The 18439-nt window shown below is 40.1% G+C and overlaps 1 protein-coding gene across 2 annotated transcripts; it reads right to left on the bottom strand.

Moving 5' to 3' along the window:
* Nucleotides 1-4189: 4189 nt before the first annotated feature.
* LOC131677735 (inorganic pyrophosphatase) lies at nt 4190-16135 on the bottom strand. 2 transcript variants are annotated; one of them, XM_058957753.1, is made up of 4 exons: nt 15792-16127; nt 5071-5737; nt 4897-5006; nt 4190-4339 (listed from the first exon to the last, which is right to left on the bottom strand). In XM_058957753.1, exons 1-4 carry the CDS (start codon nt 16114-16116, stop codon nt 4308-4310), a joined length of 1134 nt encoding a protein of 377 aa, XP_058813736.1. In that variant the 5' UTR covers nt 16117-16127; the 3' UTR covers nt 4190-4307. The 2 variants fall into 2 exon arrangements, with proteins under 2 accessions (XP_058813736.1, XP_058813734.1); XM_058957751.1 differs by lacking the exon at nt 4190-4339 and adding an exon at nt 4387-4729 and having other exon boundaries at nt 15792-16135.
* Nucleotides 16136-18439: the final 2304 nt, after the last annotated feature.

Genomic DNA, 18439 nt, shown 5'->3' with positions numbered 1-18439 from the left:
CCATGGCACATTGAGAGCGTTTCCATTGACGAAGCCAACGTCTATTGCCGTTGTTTTTGGCGAGGTTTAGTTTCGCTCCCGAAACACGAGAGAAACGGGTTAACAAATCGTGTGTGGCCTTAATTTTTCGTACGGTTCTATCCATAACGCTTATATCGTCAGCGTATGCTACAACAAGACCCACACTACATTTTCGCTCGATCTTCGTGAGAAGTGGTTATAGATACATGCTAAATAAACAGCTTCAGATCGGGCTTCCTTGCTGTACCGATCTTTGTACAGGAAAGGCGGCGAAAAGATGTCCGTTTACGGATAAGGGAGATGACGATATCGCGGAAAAGCAGGAGATCAACTAATCAGCGATTGAATCCGAGCGCGCACATGTTAGATCGACCAGATCGATCGCGGAATACAAATCGAAAGATATTAGCTTGACTCTCTGTTTACTATGAATAAGCTGAGCGATTATATCCTTTAACGAAAGAGTGGCTTGGAAGATATTGCGATCGTCGTTGGAGCATTTTTGAACGCCGCTCAAAACTCGGTGATTTCGCAATACGTTTGCAATTATCGCTTTAATAATGCGCTACATAAGTTTGAAATCGTAATTGAGAGACGATATGGACATCGAGTTGTGTGTAAGGTATGTGTTGTATCTAATGGCCGCCTAGCTCAGTAATAAGACCCTCGATAGCTTCACAGGGTCGGCAACCGCGATAGGAGACTCACCTGAATCAACGGTCCTGAATACTCTAACCACGATTTGGTCTCAACCTGAAAACAATTTCAAGGCCGCACGCAAGCAATGTTGCGTCAGAAAAGTCCAAAAACCAATTTAATTTTAATAAACTACTTTGAAAACCCGAGAATGGGGGAAATTTTTTTATTAACTCACTGGTCACTGCGTTGATTCGTCGACGATGGCTGCTTCCACGTGTTGCCGCTGCTGATGCTGTCCGCGTGTTCTATCGGCCGATGGCCACCAGTTTTCGTTGCCGTCTTGCCGCGTGGCTTGCTCTACAGCTCTTCCTTTCTCTGGCCTTCCGTTGGCTTCACTAGGATTAGCGTGGTCGTATGCTGACGGACGACCGTTCGTCAGTTCTGAGTCACTGCCATTTTTCATTGAAAAAATTTGGTCTTAATTTTGGATGAGGGGGGTCCAGATTTTCTAGCACCGAGTCACTTTATGCACTTGATCTGTGGTGCAAATTTTTTCACTTCAAGCGGCGAATAATTGTGCCAATTCATAAAGTTCCGGGAATCGTAACGGCTAACGGAACCAAATAGCAAAGTTAATCATGTATATTTTTATAAAACTCGACTTTTAATCACTGTGTGGCTTTCACAGACTCAGGAAATAAGAGACTTAAGGCATGTGGTCCCGTTCCACCTATGTAGCCCTAGGGGCTTGCTTGGGCGTTTTCATTTCGGGTGCTGGCTCGAATGTATCGCCCTCCTTCGACTACAAACGGTGGCTCGGCAGAACACACGATCACTTCCCCGCCCGATCGTCAGGCGTGATGCGTAACTTCGTTTGCGGATTGTGAACTCTGCTACTTTGATACGCGTGCAACCAGCAAGTCGCCTAGCATCCCTATTCTTGCAAAGCTTCGCTGTGGACGGATTCGTTGCAGTGTCGGCACGTTTGGTTTGTCTGTAGTAGGATAGAGCTGTTATCTCTTCATCGATGGTGACAAACGATGGAATGTTCGTTTTTAGCATCATCTTCACGACTCAAACACCAATTGGGATGCCACCGAAGGCGAATATCTCGTTCCACATCACCTCATGGAGTGATAGTATGTCTACATACACTTGAGGAAACTCGATCTAATGATATCTTCGTTTGTTACATCTTCGTAGAGATTGTAGATTTTTACTTGCGCAGCCCCGTGCTCCAATGTTATCAGAAGTTTGTAGATCTTTTCGTCGATCTCTGTCCCGTGTACATTGTCGTGTTTTTCGACAATTGCCTGTGCCACGCAAGTTCGTTGACCTTAACAAACGAAAAACCGTGGCTTCGTCTTGGTTGAATTCGCACAACTTGATTCTTTTACAACTCCAAAACGGTACTGACGAAGTGATGAAGCTCTTCATAAGATAGCTTCCGTGGTAGATGGGCATAATCGATGCGGAACGTGCTCTCGTGACGTCTTATTTTGACACTGCTCGCAAAAGTCACTCGAAAAACAAGCTGGCGATGCCTTCAAGCCTCGTGATAAGCTCGAAAATAATAGCTCGCGAACGACTTCCAATGACCAGCGATTTTAAACACGTTTGCACAACTCGGAGGTTAAGCGCTAACTGAATTCGCAGTTTTAAGATGGTTGTAAAATTGTTCCTCTCAGTTAACATAATTAATTGCTTCTTTAATCTTTCTTGATAAACCCGTCGAAAGGCCAGCTCCGAATTGTTTGCCCCCTTTGTTCATAAAACATTGTGCCCCAGGCGCTTCCTGTACCAGTAAGCATTACTTTCAAGCGCTCGATCACGAAAAATGTTTGCCCAAGTGTGTTGAAAGAAGCTGCTATAGTTCCTATCCATAAGGCAGGAAATACTTAAAATATTGAAAATTATAGAGGGATCTCGTTTCTGAAAAATGCGATGTACGCTGCATCTTCGCACATAATTGATGAACGTCAGCATGGCTTTGTAAAGAAACGCTCGACCACTTCGAACTTGGTGACGTACACAAGTTGTCTAATTCCAGCTGTCGAAAAGCGCCAGCAAGTTGATGCAATATATTTTGATTTCGCTAAATCATTCGATACCGCACAACCTTCCGGTTATGAAATTGCAGCGACTAGGATTTCCTCCGTGAGTAACTAGATGGCTACAATCATACCTTTCTGAACGATCCGCTTTTGTTAGAATCGGCACCACATACTCAAGCGTATTTGAAGCGCCAACCGGAAGTCTCCTAGGGCCACTTTTCTTTATATTATTCATCAACGACTTCTCCAACCGCATCAAGTCTAGCAAATTGCTCTACGCTGATGACCTGAAAATCTTTCGCTCAATTACTTCGAGACTCGATTCAGCTGTGCTCCAAGAGGATATAGTCAATATTGAAGAGTGGTGCTCGCTGAATGGAGTGCAGATCAACGTCGATAAAATTTATTTAAGGTGACTAGTTTCGGGCGCTCGACAACTCTGATGCGCTGCGAATATACCCTTTGGGCGTGTGTCATCGAAAGCGTGAAATCTATCCGTGACCTGGGAGTGTTATTTGACAGAAAACTTCGCTTTGCCAACCACATCACAGCGACAACGGCTAAAGCTTTTGCAACATTCAGTTTTTTGAAACGAAACGCTGCTGATTTCGAGGATTTGTATACTCTGAAGTATACATACGGAGTATTTTGGAGTACACTGTACAAGTATGAGCGCCGTACAACGCCGTGCAAAGCAATCGACTGGATCGTGTTCAAAGAAGCTTTGTACGGTTTGCTTTAAGGAAATTGCCATGGAACGACCCTATCCGTCTGCCAATGTTTAATAATAGATGTATGTTGCTAAATTTACCAACGCTTGAGTCACGTCGTACATTCTTGCAAAGAATGTTCATTTTCGATATGTTGTCGAGCAATATCGACTGTCCCAATAATCTTTCAAGGATTTGTTTGTTCTTCCTCGTGTACTGCATACGGCCAGAATAATCCGTATATTTAACGAAACTTCCGAACTCTCTGGCTATCATATTACTAAATCTAGTTATAAGTAAGCGATTATAAACTTTTAACACTTAATCTGTACGGTATCTGACGAAGATCGAAAAAATAAATAAATAAAAATGCTAAACCGTTATACTAATAAAAATAGCTCTAGGTGACTCTCCTTAATAAAATTATATTTTCTCCTCTTGTATACCGAAATGTACCCTAGCTTTACGATAGCTGTAAAACTATTATATTTTAATGTGTAATCCCCTAGATTTCAAATGTAAAAAGAATCGGCACCTCAAACCTTACAAATAGATGAACTGAATAAATAATTCTCTGTCACCCTTCTTGCATCTTTCTCCATATTGACGGTCGTTATTTTATTAAATAAACTAATAAACCATGTACCAGATCGATAGATCCAAGCAAAATATACATGAATTGGATGTATGAAAATTTAAAATTTGTCCAGTTTCTCAATTAGCAAGTCCTCTTTCGCCCTGAAAAAAATATCTAAACATCATTGATCGTATTTCGAGTGCAATTTATTTTAAACAGTTCCCATCGAGTATGTGCTTCTTTACGGCGAATCTCTTTCAAGACTTTCATGTTGAGACGTTGAAATTATAAGTTACATTTTCTAATTTACTTGAGAGTGATATAGTGCCACTTGTCGTCTGAAAATAGAAAGAAAATTTCATATCTAAGATTATGACAGGACAGTTCGGACCCGTACCACTCCTGATTGGTGTTAACGGTCGTTATATTTGTTTTACTTTATTCAATCTAACCTATTGACTACTAGATGAAAAATTAAACCATTGGAAATTGGCATTATGCTTAAATATGGAAAATTAAACCATTGCAACTTGGAATTATGTTTAAAGTATGTAACTAAATAATAAATATAAATCTACTGCGTGAAACAAGTATTAAGCAACAAAAAATGCAGTTTTGATCCCTTGTTCGCCAGAGGAAGTAACTACTTGACTACATGGTGGCCTCGTTGAAAGTGTTGAACTACAGCTTGGAGTAGGCATTCTCGTCGCGAAAGTGCCATTTGTGAACTGTGCGGTGGATAAGTGTAAAAAATAAGAATGTAAATGTGTACAGGTACAGGATCACTACGAAGGTTTATGTGCATGAAAAGCGATAAAAAACGGATCTCGAATCTACTTATTAGTCTTTTGATGGATATGAACGTTAATTCTATTAGTGGCAAAAAGGTACTTACTGCTATCATTGTAAGGCTGCGATGCTCCACCGGTCGAACTTTTGGCGAGTACTTCGATACCAGTATCAGCGGCAACAAGGTATGGAGATCCCTCAACAGTAGTGTTCAAACTATAAAGAATTTTTTTTGTTCATGAATACACTCACGTTAATGCCAGTTTTAGAGTAATCTCACCATGAAATGCCGGTTCCCTCAATCTCCTTGTTGACCAACGCTCGCCAGAATCGGTGAGTTTCTTCTACTACCTTGGTGGCGAAAGCCGCATCTTTTGCTTCACCGTTGAAGGCGAACTGGTTTTCCGGTTTACCATCAGGAATCTTGTAGATCTTAAACCACTCGATGGTAGCCTTCAGCAGACCAGGAAATACCTTTTCCACGTCACCGATATCGTGAAGCTGCTCGGCAACCGGATCACTCACATCAATCGTAATGATTTTCCAGTCCGTTTCACCCTCATCGATTAGTGCGACCGTTCCGAGAATCTTAACCTGTACCACATCGCCTCGTTTGGCCACCCGTGATCCGATCTCCAGCACATCGATCGGATCGTTGTCTCCCTTGCAACCGGTGTTCGGATCCAGATGGTCTGGGTTTTCCCACGTCTGCGGGAAGGCTCCATAATTCCAGATGTACCCGTGATGCGGAAAGCAGTTAGCAACGAACCGCAGTTTGCCCTTCTTGACGTCCTGTTTGATGGGATTCAAACCTTCGCCGAGACTGATCTCCATCTTGGCGTTGGTCCAGCGGGGTACCTCAACGACCATGTTTAGCACCGTCTTCACATCGTTGGCGTACAGGGGAATGTCGTGCAGGGGAGATACAGCCTGGCCGTCATCAGTTTCTGTAATGGTTACAATATAAGCAAAAATTTTGTTACAGCGCTTGGTGATGATACAAATATCTAGAAAATCTAGAAATAAAAAAACCCCTTTGAAATCAGCTTGGGTTGTTGTCGACCCCCATGGTTTAACATCGTATTCAAACAATATATTTTTAGTTAGTTGCAAAAAAGCTTCGATATCCATCCGTAGAAAATTCTTTTTCGCGAACCCTGGTTGGAAGTAGCAGCCTAATGCTAATTGACACGCAGATAATAAAAGCGAAGTTTTTGGAAAGCTAAATAGGGTGATGAGCCTATTTTGGCACCATTATGGAGAGGGTCGCACTATTTTTTGAACAACTTAAAAAGAAGCCATATTACCTATAACCTTTTTCAGAATAAAGTATCAGTGCACTGTTTCTTAAACATCTGTATAATGCTTATTTGGCAGAATTGTCTCAATTTTCAGCATAAATGAAAATAAATGTTCTATTCTGTGCATCTATTCCCACCTGAACGTTCCAATTATCGCATCATGTGTGTGCCGATTTCCACCTCATCGAAAAACAATCTAGTTGAAACGCAATGCCTCATATTTCATTTGCGTCGATTCTAACTAGGTATCCAGATCATGGACGCCAACGCGTGATTTGTAAAACGAATTATTCTGCTTTTTTCAGCCGAACAAAACAAACGTAAACATCACGCACACGAAAGAAACTCATCAGCTGTTAATAGAAGAGCGCCCAGAACTGCGCATGCAGGAAATAACCGTGCGAAAGTTAACAACTGGAATATAAAGTTCACATCACACATTACTTCCTCCCGATCCAAATTGTATGTGCAGATGAAAATAAAATATCTGCAATCAACAAATAGTTGAATAACTTGAAATAATTGATTACTTATACCTGAAATTGCATAACATTATGTTTTCAAGTTCATGTTTTGGTTTGGCCGCACTGGTGATTCTTTTCTGTATGATGGATGCAAAAAGTTGGTTTTGATTGTGGTAGTGTATCAGCAAAACATGCCAATAATAGGAACCCCCGTATTTAGTTTTATCCTATTATAACACTAGGCCTATTCTAGTGTTTGACGAGTGCTTTTAAAGTGAAATAATCGTAAAAAGGTTCTCCAGCTAAAATAAAGGTATGTATCAGTGCAATATTTAATATATTTGTGCCGGAATAACGAGATATGAGGCGGTAAATGCTGGCTCGAAAGTGTTTATTTTGCTAAGCGCCGTTGCGTCCTGTTTCGGTTCACTACGCGAGTGAGGCGGATCAGCAGATATTTCAATAAGGTGATTTTGTTTTAATTAAAAGTTGGATTTAGTGGATAGTTCTGAATACGTATGTGCACAACAAATAAAGAATATAACTTGAGCTTTTTTTGCACACCTGTTTTAGCCAAATCGATATTGTCATTATCTCATATGCTTGGTTCAAAACCAAGGGATACGAAATAGGGTCACAATAGGCTCTACTGCCATAATAGGCACATCACCCTATATGGCCATGAACTTTATTTGAAGGAAGGGGAACCATCTTCAAAAGGAACCCAATTGATATTATTGAGTATATTCGCTGTGGTAAACATTGCCGACGCGTTTGTAGATCTTATCATGCGACACGACATTACTGTCAGCAATGAAGAAATTCATTGCAGATGATATATTGACTTGAGTTAACCATTTAAACAACACGGATTCGAAAAAGGTACGGCAAAGTTGTACATACTGCAAGCGGCTTTGAACCATCCTAAAGCTTGTTTACAGTTAGAAGCTCTAATTTATATTTATTTATATTGAGTTAATGACATCTAATTAGTTTCGATCAGTTTTGTGTTTTGGAGGGTTGTGCGTGCTTTGTAAAGAGTGTATGGGTTAGTTCCCGTTTAACTCTTGTTCAAATAAATTATGGTTCCTTAAACGATCTTCAAGCAACATTTTTCTATTCCAGCAACATGGGTTACAATCAGGGTTATTTCAACGCGATGCCGTTGCACGTGTAATTTTGCACAGAATTTCGAACGAAATTTCGCGAGGAATCTCGCGCGGAATATTGTTCCGAATTTCACGTGGAATTTCGCGCGGCATTTTACACGGAATTTCGAGTGGAATTTCGCGCAAAATTTCACACGGAATTCAGAGTATAATTTCGCACGAAATTTCGCGCGGAATTTTGCACGGAATTTCGCAGGGAAATTTTATGCAGAATTGCGCAAGGAGATTCGCGCGAAATTTCACACGGAATTTCGCGCGATTTTCTCACATGGAATTTAACACGAAATTTCGCACGCAATTTCACGCAGAATCTCGCACGGTGTTTCGCGTAGAATTTCGAACGAAATTACACGCGGAGTTTCACGCAAAAATTCACACGGAATGTCACGCGTAATTTCACACGGAATTTCGTGCGGAATTTCACACGGAGTTTCGAGTGGAATTTCGCACGGAATCTCGCGCAGAATTTTGCTCCGAGTTTCACGTGGAATTTCGCACGGAATCTCGCGCGGAATTTTGCTCCGAGTTTCACGTGGAATTTCGCACGGAATTTCGCGCGCCATTTCACACGGAATTTAGAGTGGAATTTCGCACAAAATTTCGCGCGGAATTTTGCTCCGAATTTAGCGTGGAATTTCGTGCGGCATTTCGCACGGAATTTCGCGCAAAATTTCACACGGAATTTCGCACGGAATTGCACGCAAAATTTCAGAAGGAATTTCGCATGTAATCTCGCGCGAAACTTTGCACGGGATTTCGGGCGGAATCTCACGTGGAATTTCACACAGAATTTTGCATGGAATTTCGCGGAGAGCTTTATGCAGAATTGCACAAGGAGATTCGCGCGAAATTTTGCGAGGAATTTCGTGCGGAATTTCACACGGAATTTCGCGCGGAATTTCACGCGGGATTTGACACGGAATTTCGCACGCAATTTCACGCAGAATCTCGCGCGGAGTTTCGCGTGGAATTTAGAACGAAATTTCGCGCGGAGTTTCACGCAGAATTTCGCACGGAATCTCGCGCGGAATTTTGTTCCGAGTTTCACGTGGAATTTCGCGCGGCATTTTACACGGATTTTCGAGTGGATTTTCGCACGGAATTTCGCGCAAAATTTCACACGGAAATCAGAGTATAATTTCGCACGAAATTTCGCGCGGAATTTTGCACGGAATTTCGCAGGGAATTTTATGCAGAATTGCGCAAGGAGATTCGCGTGAAATTTAGCGAGGAATTTCGTGCGGAATTTCACACGGAATTTCGCGCGGAATTTCACGCGATTTTTTCACATGGAATTTAACACGGAATTTCGCACGCAATTTCACGCAGAATCTCGCACGGAGTTTCGCGTGGAATTTCGAACGAAATTTCGCGCGGAGTTTCACGCGGAAATTCACACGGAATTTCACGCGGAATTTCACGCGGAATTTCACACGGAATTTCGTGCAGAATTTCACACGAAGTTTCGAGTGAAATTTCGCACGCAATCTCGCGCGGAATTTTGCTCCGAGTTTCACGTGGAATTTCGCACGGAATTTCGTGCGCCATTTCACACGGAATTTAGAGTGGAATTTCGCACGAATTTAGCGTGGAATTTTGTGCGGCATTTCGCACGGAATTTCGCGCAAAATTTCACGCGGAATTTCGAGCAAAATTTCACACGGAATTTCGCACGAAATTGCAAGCAAAATTTCACAAGGAATTTCGCACGGAATCTCGCGCGAAATTTTGCACGGAATTTCGGGCTGAGTCTCACGCGGAATTTCACACAGAATTTTGCACGGAATTTTATGCAGAATTGCACAAGGAGATTCGCGCGAAATTTTGCAAAGAATTTCGTGCGGAATTTCACTCTAAATTTCGTGCGGAATTTCGCGCAGAATTTCGTGAATTTTGAGCGAAATTTCTCGGGAAATCTCGCATGAGATTCCGCGCGGAATTTCAGACGTAATTTTGCGCGATTTTCACACGGAATTTCGCGCGGAATTTCACGCGGGATTTGACAAGGAATTTCGCACGCAATTTCACGCAGAATCTCGCGCGGAGTTTCGCGTGGAATTTAGAACGAAATTTCGCGCGGAGTTTCACGCAGAATTTCGCACGGAATCTCGCGCGGAATTTTGTTCCGAGTTTCACGTGGAATTTCGCGCGGCATTTTACACGGATTTTCGAGTGGATTTTCGCACGGAATTTCGCGCAAAATTTCACACGGAAATCAGAGTATAATTTCGCACGAAATTTCGCGCGGAATTTTGCACGGAATTTCGCAGGGAATTTTATGGAGAATTGCGCAAGGAGATTCGCGCGAAATTTAGCGAGGAATTTCGTGCGGAATTTCACACGGAATTTCGCGCGGAATTTCACGCGATTTTTTCACATGGAATTTAACACGGAATTTCGCACGCAATTTCACGCAGAATCTCGCACGGAGTTTCGCGTGGAATTTCGAACGAAATTTCGCGCGGAGTTTCACGCGGAAATTCACACGGAATTTCACGCGGAATTTCACGCGGAATTTCACACGGAATTTCGTGCAGAATTTCACACGAAGTTTCGAGTGAAATTTCGCACGCAATCTCGCGCGGAATTTTGCTCCGAGTTTCACGTGGAATTTCGCACGGAATTTCGTGCGCCATTTCACACGGAATTTAGAGTGGAATTTCGCACGAATTTAGCGTGGAATTTTGTGCGGCATTTCGCACGGAATTTCGCGCAAAATTTCACGCGGAATTTCGAGCAAAATTTCACACGGAATTTCGTACGAAATTGCAAGCAAAATTTCACAAGGAATGTCGCACGGAATCTCGCGCGAAATTTTGCACGGGATTTCGGGCGGAGTCTCACGCGGAATTTCACACAGAATTTTGCACGGAATTTTATGCAGAATTGCACAAGGAGATTCGCGCGAAATTTTGCAAAGAATTTCGTGCGGAATTTCACACGGAATTTCACTCTAAATTTCGAGCGGAATTTCGCGCAGAATTTCGTGAATTTTGAGCGAAATTTCTCGGGAAATCTCGCATGAGATTCCGCGCGGAATTTCAGACGTAATTTTGCGCGATTTTCTCACGGAATTTCGTGCGGAATTTCACGCGGAATTTCATGCAATTTCGCACGGGATTTCGAGCGAAATGTCGCTCGGAATTTTGCACACAACTTTACGCGAAATTTCACGTAGAATTTAACACGGAATTTCGCACACAATTTCATGCGGAATTTCGCGCGGAATTTCACACGAAACTTCAAACGGAATTTCAAGTGGAATTTCACACGAAATTTTACGCTGAATTTCGAACGGAATTTCACACGGGATTTAAACCGGAATTTTGAGCGGAATTTTGAACGGAATTTCACGCGGAATTTCGCTCGGCATTTGACACGGAACTTCACACGGAATTTTGTGAATTTCGAGCGGAATTTGGGAAGAAATTTCGCACGGAATTTCGAACGGAATTTTGCACGGAATTTCAAGTGGAATTTCACACGAAATTTTACGCTGAATTTCGAACGGAATTTCACAGGGATTTAAAACGGAATTTTGAGCGGAATTTTGAACGGAATTTCACGCGGAATTTCGCACGGAATTTCACACGGAATTTTGTGAATTTCGAGCGGAATTTTGGAAGAAATTTCGCGCGGAATTTCAGACGGAATTTTGTGAGGAATTTCGCTCGCAATTTTACGTGGAATTTAACACGAAATTTCGCGCGGAATTTCATGCAATTTCGAACGGGATTTCGCGAGAAATTTCGCACGGAATTTCGCGCGGAATTTCACGCGAAATTTCACACGAAATTTCGAACGGAATCTCGCACGGAATTTCAAACGGAATATTGCACGGAATTTCACGCGGAATTTCGCATGGGATTTCACGCGGAATTTCGAACGGAATTTCACGCGTAATTTCGCGCAGAATTTCAGACGGAATTTTGCGAGGAATTTTGCACGAAATTTCACGTGGAATTTAACACGGAATTTCGTACGCAATTTCACGCAGAATCTCGCGCGGAGTTTCACGCGGAATTTGACACGTAATTTCACACAGAATTTCACGCGGCATCTCACACGGAATTTCGCAAGGAATTTCGCGGGATATTTCGCACGATACATCGCGCGGAATTTCTTACAAAATTTCGCACTGAATTTTACAAGGAATTCTGCCCGGAATTTCGCACGGGATTTCACGCGGAATTTCACACGGAATTTCTCGCGGGATTTTGCGGTACTTCACGCAAAACTTTACGCGGATTTTATCAAGGACTTTCGCGCAGAATTCAGCACGGAATTTTGCACGGAATTTCGAAGGTAATGGAGCTAAATTCATTGTTATCGGCGGTAAAGTTGAATTCAGCGTTAACAACTCTAGTTACAAATACACTAAAGTTTTTTTGCACGCAGATAGGCACCGTGTAAAGAAACCGTGCAAAAAACCGCGTTATTTGCGAAATCCGTGCAAAAAAAACCGCGACTTAGATGATTTTAGGAAAAGAGGTGATTTCGGAGGTTTATCAAAAATGTCTTTTTGAAGGAAATTTTTGAACTTTTTTGCACGGTTTCTGCTTCTATTTTAGTTGCTTAGAAGTTTTGTAGTGTCGCATCTTTCCTTTTGGCCCGCATGTCTGAAAGCATTTTAAAAATCAAGGGTGAATAATAAAATCGGGGTGAATAATAAAATCTGGTCTTTGCTATATTATTAAGATGAATGAGATGTCTACTAAATTAGAAGTCGCCATCTTGGATAAAAACATGACTTACGAAATTTACATCCGGTGTCTATTCATCAACGCTATTGCAAAAAATTCTCACATAGGTAATTGAAAATTTTACTAGACCGAAGTGGTCACCCTGGTTTTTAAAATGGCCTCGGACATCGACATCTGGCATCTACTTATCAATACCATATTTATTGGGTTTTTTAGAGTTCCACTGAACTGGAAGTCGCCATTTGGGATTTCAAAATGACCTTAAACATCGATATCTGACGTGCACTCATCAATCCCGTTCCAAAACTACCCGCAATGACGGGGTTTCAGAGAATTCCACTGAACCGGAAGTTGCCATCTTGGTTTTTAAAATGGCCTCAGACATGGACATTTGGCGTCTAATCGTTAATACTGTTCCAAAAGCAACCAGATTGTTGAAGTGTGCGCCAGCGGGAATCTTCAAGGTCGCCTTTTCCACTTTTCCGAAAATCTTCAAATTCTGTGCATTCAAAAGGTCTACTATAAAAGCAGAAACCGTGTTAATTGCAATACCCGTTCAAAAAAAAAAAATACTTTCGGGTAAATTCCAGGTATCTGCTTCGCCACCGTGATTTTCAATCCTAGATGTTGGCTCGTCGTCGTATTAAGGGCGATTCAGACGATACATCAGCTTCCATCAACGTTATCGGAGCGTCATCGTTCCGTCAGGATAAGTTAAATGCGTTTCTCTTGTGCCCGTTCACACGTGCCGTACGTCAAACGTTCTGTGTCGTCGTATCGTGTGCGGTGTGAATCGTACTTTAAGACCGATCCACAATCAACGGAATTCATTTCATACGACACGATTTGGCGATGTTCAAATTTGTTTTATTATTGATGCATCATGGTGTAAAGTGTCCTTCAACAACATGGAGATGGTAAACATCTCAAGATCTAGACGAGCCGTATTGTTTCCATCCAATGCGGGTCGAGCTTGCTGCAAAATGAACAGAACAATCTTATCCGTTAGTGCGCTCTATAATTTGTGCGCCCGCAGAGATATTGGCGAATGTCCGTTCAATGCAAACGGAACAGGGGTGAATTCACAATAATCCGAAGGCAGTTCTTCCAGCCAGAGCAGACGCACAGTGGCGGGTCTTCGAACAACAAAACCAAAAATGTTGCCCAATCTCGCTGAAAATTAATATCAAAAATTATAAAAGATGAGATAAATTTTCCCATACAGTGATATCGAGCCTTTCTTATAAGCATAATACCATTTTCATATCTTTTTTTTTACTGATTAGCAATATCAATAACAACATAATTGGATAAAACTACTTTCAATTTCCACATAAAGTGCTTGTTTACGTATTATTCAGTTGTTGTTTTTGCTCCAATCACCAGGCTCCTCCGTACCAGCAAACATTTAAAAATGTCGATTTTAAACCCTTCCGCGTAAAAAGGGGCAAAACGAGACCTTGAAATTCGCAAAGTAGAGATGATTTCCCATACAATGTATAATAAGTGAGCGTTCCGAACTGTTTCACCTGATTGTACAGAACACATTTGTGAAAAAAGAATATGCTATATATTTGTAAAAATAACATAGTTCGAATCAAATTAGGCGAACATGTTGAAATGACTAACAAAGTTATTTAAATGCCCTTTAAAATGAAACTACTTGTGATCAAATCAGATTAAAATTAATTTCATCCTAGGCAACAGCCTTACCGTTTTCAGTTTTTCAAACTTTGCCTGCGCTAAGCCAAACTGAACTGAGCGCCATAAACTTTTCCTCGTATTTTTAATACCAAAATTCATTTTTCGATAATTTATCATTATCATAGAATGTTTATGGATACTTATTTGCTTTCGATTACTTTGATTTGAGTTTTCAGAAATAAATTGATATAGTTATTTCTAGTGCTACATTAAACGCGATAGCAATTCTCAGGCAGGTACCTCCAAATGACGCTGTCCTCTTTGGCTTAACACAGACCACTTCAATTAGCGTAGTTGTCTATCAACCTCAATAATTATTCTATTTGCTCTTTCTCTACATCTTTTCGGTGCATTAACTCGAAGTAGTAGCAGCCACTCCTAAACAATGCTTATAAATTCAAAACACTATAAAAAAAATATTCTGACGTGATTAGATACTGAGTCTTACAATTAAAATGATGCATGACGTATCACTAAAATGATAAAGGACCTTATTATCAGTGAGTTTTCCCGAGTTGCTTTTAATTTGAGTGTAAGTGCCGCCCCTACTGTCGTATTACTCATGCCCAGCGCTTCACTGATCAAATTATCTGATAAGGCAACGCCGTCAGTGTAAACGGAAACACACTGCGCTTGTTGATAAGGTGTTCACTGAGTAAAGGTCACTTCTCTTGCTTTTTATAGACGAATTGTCACACGCAACGGATAGGTAAAGTTGTATGCGTTCTGAGCCACGTGCCAATAACAATAAACTTTCGCGCGTATAATCACGCATGCTGTGTGAATTTCGGGTTTGCGCGTTCAGCCAGAAAAACAGCGTTTTTGCTTCACGATACTACACCGTTTTAGCAGCGACTGTACCACTGTAATGCAATATCAAAAACGAAAATGCCATTGTTGTTATACTAACTGCAATTCCATCAAATCTCGAAATTTAAATTTAAATGCCATTTTTAATTTTTGATATTGATTTACGTCGATCCAGTTATTATTATACTCATTCTAACTTATTACACAAATCCAAATAGAATTTGAAAACCTAGATAAGGAGATGTGACCAGCATGAACCCATCTATAATCGATGAATTGCGCTTTGAATAAAATCAATATGTTCTTCACAAATATAACAGAGGTAACGTGGAATACATGATTATGATTTACTAGTTCACTACATTCTACTGGCTATATTGGTGCACTTTTAAGCCAGGTTAAGGAAAATTCTCGTGGTTGAACAAACAAGCCCCCCAATAATTACTCTACAATGTAATTGAGCCAATTCGTTAGATGCGCCTACGTGTCAAATTGGTCAAATTAGAACAATGAGAAATCGTTGAATAGCTAATAACTTAGCTAATATTCTACATTTTTCTGGCTTTCAGTATCCCTGTCGTTAAAGGTAAAATAAACTGCAGCTGGTTCCCTTTCTAAGCTAATTGAAACTATAATTTACGCAGTACCGAGGTTGTACTGTAACACATACCCGTCCGTGCACCGGAGCTTTAAGGTTATGCAACATACCAGACGGCTACTTCCCGCTATGTTATTGCACAGCCAATTAAATCACCCCATTATTCAATGAACTTTTCAATCATTAGGTCAGAAAGAAAAAAAAAACCAAAATCACCACCACCGAAACTTGTAAAACACTGGCGGTACTCACTGAAGAAAAGCCGATAATCTGTCGAATTTGGAGCGCCCCGTTCGACGATCTGGTATTTGCCAACGCCGGTCATTGCGATGCAGGAACTTCCCGTGGCTGCTGTCGTGGATTTAAATGGTCGAACAAGTTGAAAGCTACCGGGATAAACACAACCCGACGAGCACTGAATTGACAACTTTTCGCTGAGAAACGAGTTACGGAAATGTGTCGCACACGCGATTGCTTTCGTTGACGAAACTGAAACCCGAAGTACCTTCTGCTGTCGAAAACACCGTGTCAGGAGAAATGCCGTCCGGCGACAGCCAACACACCACGATGGGAACATTTTTTGCACTGCTTTCCCGTTGGTGGTAGTAGTGGTGTGTACTTTTTGTTCATTTCGGCGAGCATGCGTGCAGAGATGCCAGGTACTTTTTTAAATGTCTACATGGAAAATTCTAATGGTCTGGGAAGTACAAAAAATGTCAGGAAAACTAACTTTCGTCAAAAAGTCTTATTAATGACTTGTAATATTAAAAGAAAATAGTGCATTTATGGGGTATGTAAGTAGAGAGAAATAGCTTATGGAGTAACCTAAAGTAATAACGCTGCCCGGGTAGAATTTTACAATAGCATTTACCCTACAAACAATCATAAAACAATAAATATTATAGTTATTACTGTTTCAACATTGTTCGATGCCAAGTTCTCACAGTAGATTTACAATAAAATTTCATGTAACAATAAATTTCACTGTTCAGCAAAAAACTGATACAGTGCATTCACATTAAATTTTAATGTTTTTGAGAAAAAAATGGATGGAGAAAGATTGATTTTTTTAATGTTAAGATACAGAACTACCCCCCTCTTTCACTGTAATAGACTATTTTACATTGAAATTTACTGTAAAAACGTTAAAGTTTATTGTTTTTATAATGTAGCATAACACTAAAACTTACTGTAAATTATTGTAATATTACTGTACTGTCACAGTGAAAATCATGGTTGTGTTACTGTACATTTCTATTCGGGTGAGCTTTTAAACTAGTGCAACCAAAAGCCTTTATTTTTAAAAATCTGTAAATATCAGCTATCTAAATAAAAAAAAATCTGCAAATCTCGCCAAACATATGATTACGGCTTAAAAGCCAACTGTCAAAATTCTCTTTGAAAGGGAATTCCGGACAAACCGTTAATGACTAAACACATTTCATAGCAGTTAATAAAAAGAGAAAACTTTTCTCTTTTGTTTACTACCAATGTCTGTGAGAGGCGAGTAACGGTTTGTCCGAAATTTCCTTTCAAAGAGAGTTTTGACAGTTGGCTTTTAAGCCTTAATCATATGTTTGTCGAGAAATATCTTTTCAATGAAAAAAATCTGCATTTAATTAAAAGTCTGAACATTTGCACACAAGTCTGCAAATCTAGCATCTCTGCATTTGTGCGTGCTAGCGAGGGGTGAATCAAGCTTGTTTATTACCAAGCATGATTTCAAAATTTGAAATCATCAGGCAAGCGGAAACAGAGACGCCAGATTTGCAGACATGTCTGAAAAATTGCAGACTTAATTTCAGCTACAGATTTTATCGATGACGCAGATATTTGCAGATTTCTTAATTTGGTTGCAGATATTTACAGTTTTTTTAGTTTGGTTGCAGATATTTACAGATTTTTGAAATAAAGGCTTTTGGTTATACTAGTTTTAAACTATCTGTATCTACTTTAGGCATTTTTGGTATTTCCCAGACTTTAAAAATTATTATTTGCAAACATTTGAAAAAAGTATCTGGCATCTCTGAGAGGAAAGAAGTGATACTACTCTCGAAAAAAGTAAACGTTATGCCTATTGATTTTACACATAGATTTTTGCGATTAACGGAGGCATATAGACACTATTTGCTGGCACATAAACCGAATGTGTGTATTTACAAGAAATCTTAATCTTACATTTACATTTCATAACTATTAGGCACATAAAACCCCACTCTATAACAATATACACATATAACTTATATGTGTGCATACATAGTTCATACAGTTGACACATAGAAGGTATGTGTGCGCGTGATAACAATAGCATTTCTTCTTCATATGAATTTTAAGCGGTTTGAAGCAAATAGAATTAATGTTTGGATTTTTTTCAGTGTATAGTACACGCAGAATTTTATTTATGCATAGATAGCATACTTTTCTATCTGCCTCTCGTTTCTTCTGCTGTAAATTTTATGCATTGGACATATTCGGTCTATCCATCCTAAGACAAGACGTGACAAACGGCTTCTTATTTTTCCTTCGACGTTCTTCTTTTCGCACATTTTTACCCTGCCAAAATCTTCCGAACAGTGTTGCTATTTTTATTAATGAAAATGGAGTCTAGTTAATTTATTTTATGCCGGCAATATTTTGTATCTTTATTCCACTATATTGATGAAGGGCGCCGTTTTTACATGTCATGGGTGTTTAGTAAGGTTTGATGAAACAATTTTCTGAAAAAATTTAGATTATTATGTGGTTTCTGTCTTATTTTTGTTTAAGTTGATCAACCACATATACGGTAAATGCATGATAAATACTTATTTTACTTTGCGACACAATTTCTGATCAATTTAATCATTTTTTACTTTTTTAACGATTATAATTTTATGTGTCAAAAGTAATGACAATCTTTT

Source organism: Topomyia yanbarensis, chromosome 1 (assembly GCF_030247195.1).
Source record: "Topomyia yanbarensis strain Yona2022 chromosome 1, ASM3024719v1, whole genome shotgun sequence".
NCBI classification, from domain to species: Eukaryota; Metazoa; Arthropoda; class Insecta; order Diptera; family Culicidae; genus Topomyia; species Topomyia yanbarensis.
The sequence above is the reverse complement of the archived record's forward strand: the minus strand, read 5'-3'. Positions and strand labels throughout refer to the sequence as shown.

Bases quoted from the DNA above. Each gene is read 5' to 3' on its own strand.
- LOC131677735 (XM_058957751.1), bottom strand. From the start codon at position 16,116: ATGTTCCCATCGTGGTGTGTTGGCTGTCGCCGGACGGCATTTCTCCTG. The intron at 5,007-5,070 runs GTGAGATTACTC...AATTCTTTATAG, and splicing joins GAGGGAACCGGCATTTCATG to TTTGAACACTACTGTTGAGG. The intron at 4,730-4,896 runs GTAAGTACCTTT...TCCACCGCACAG, and splicing joins GCAGCCTTACAATGATAGCA to TTCACAAATGGCACTTTCGC.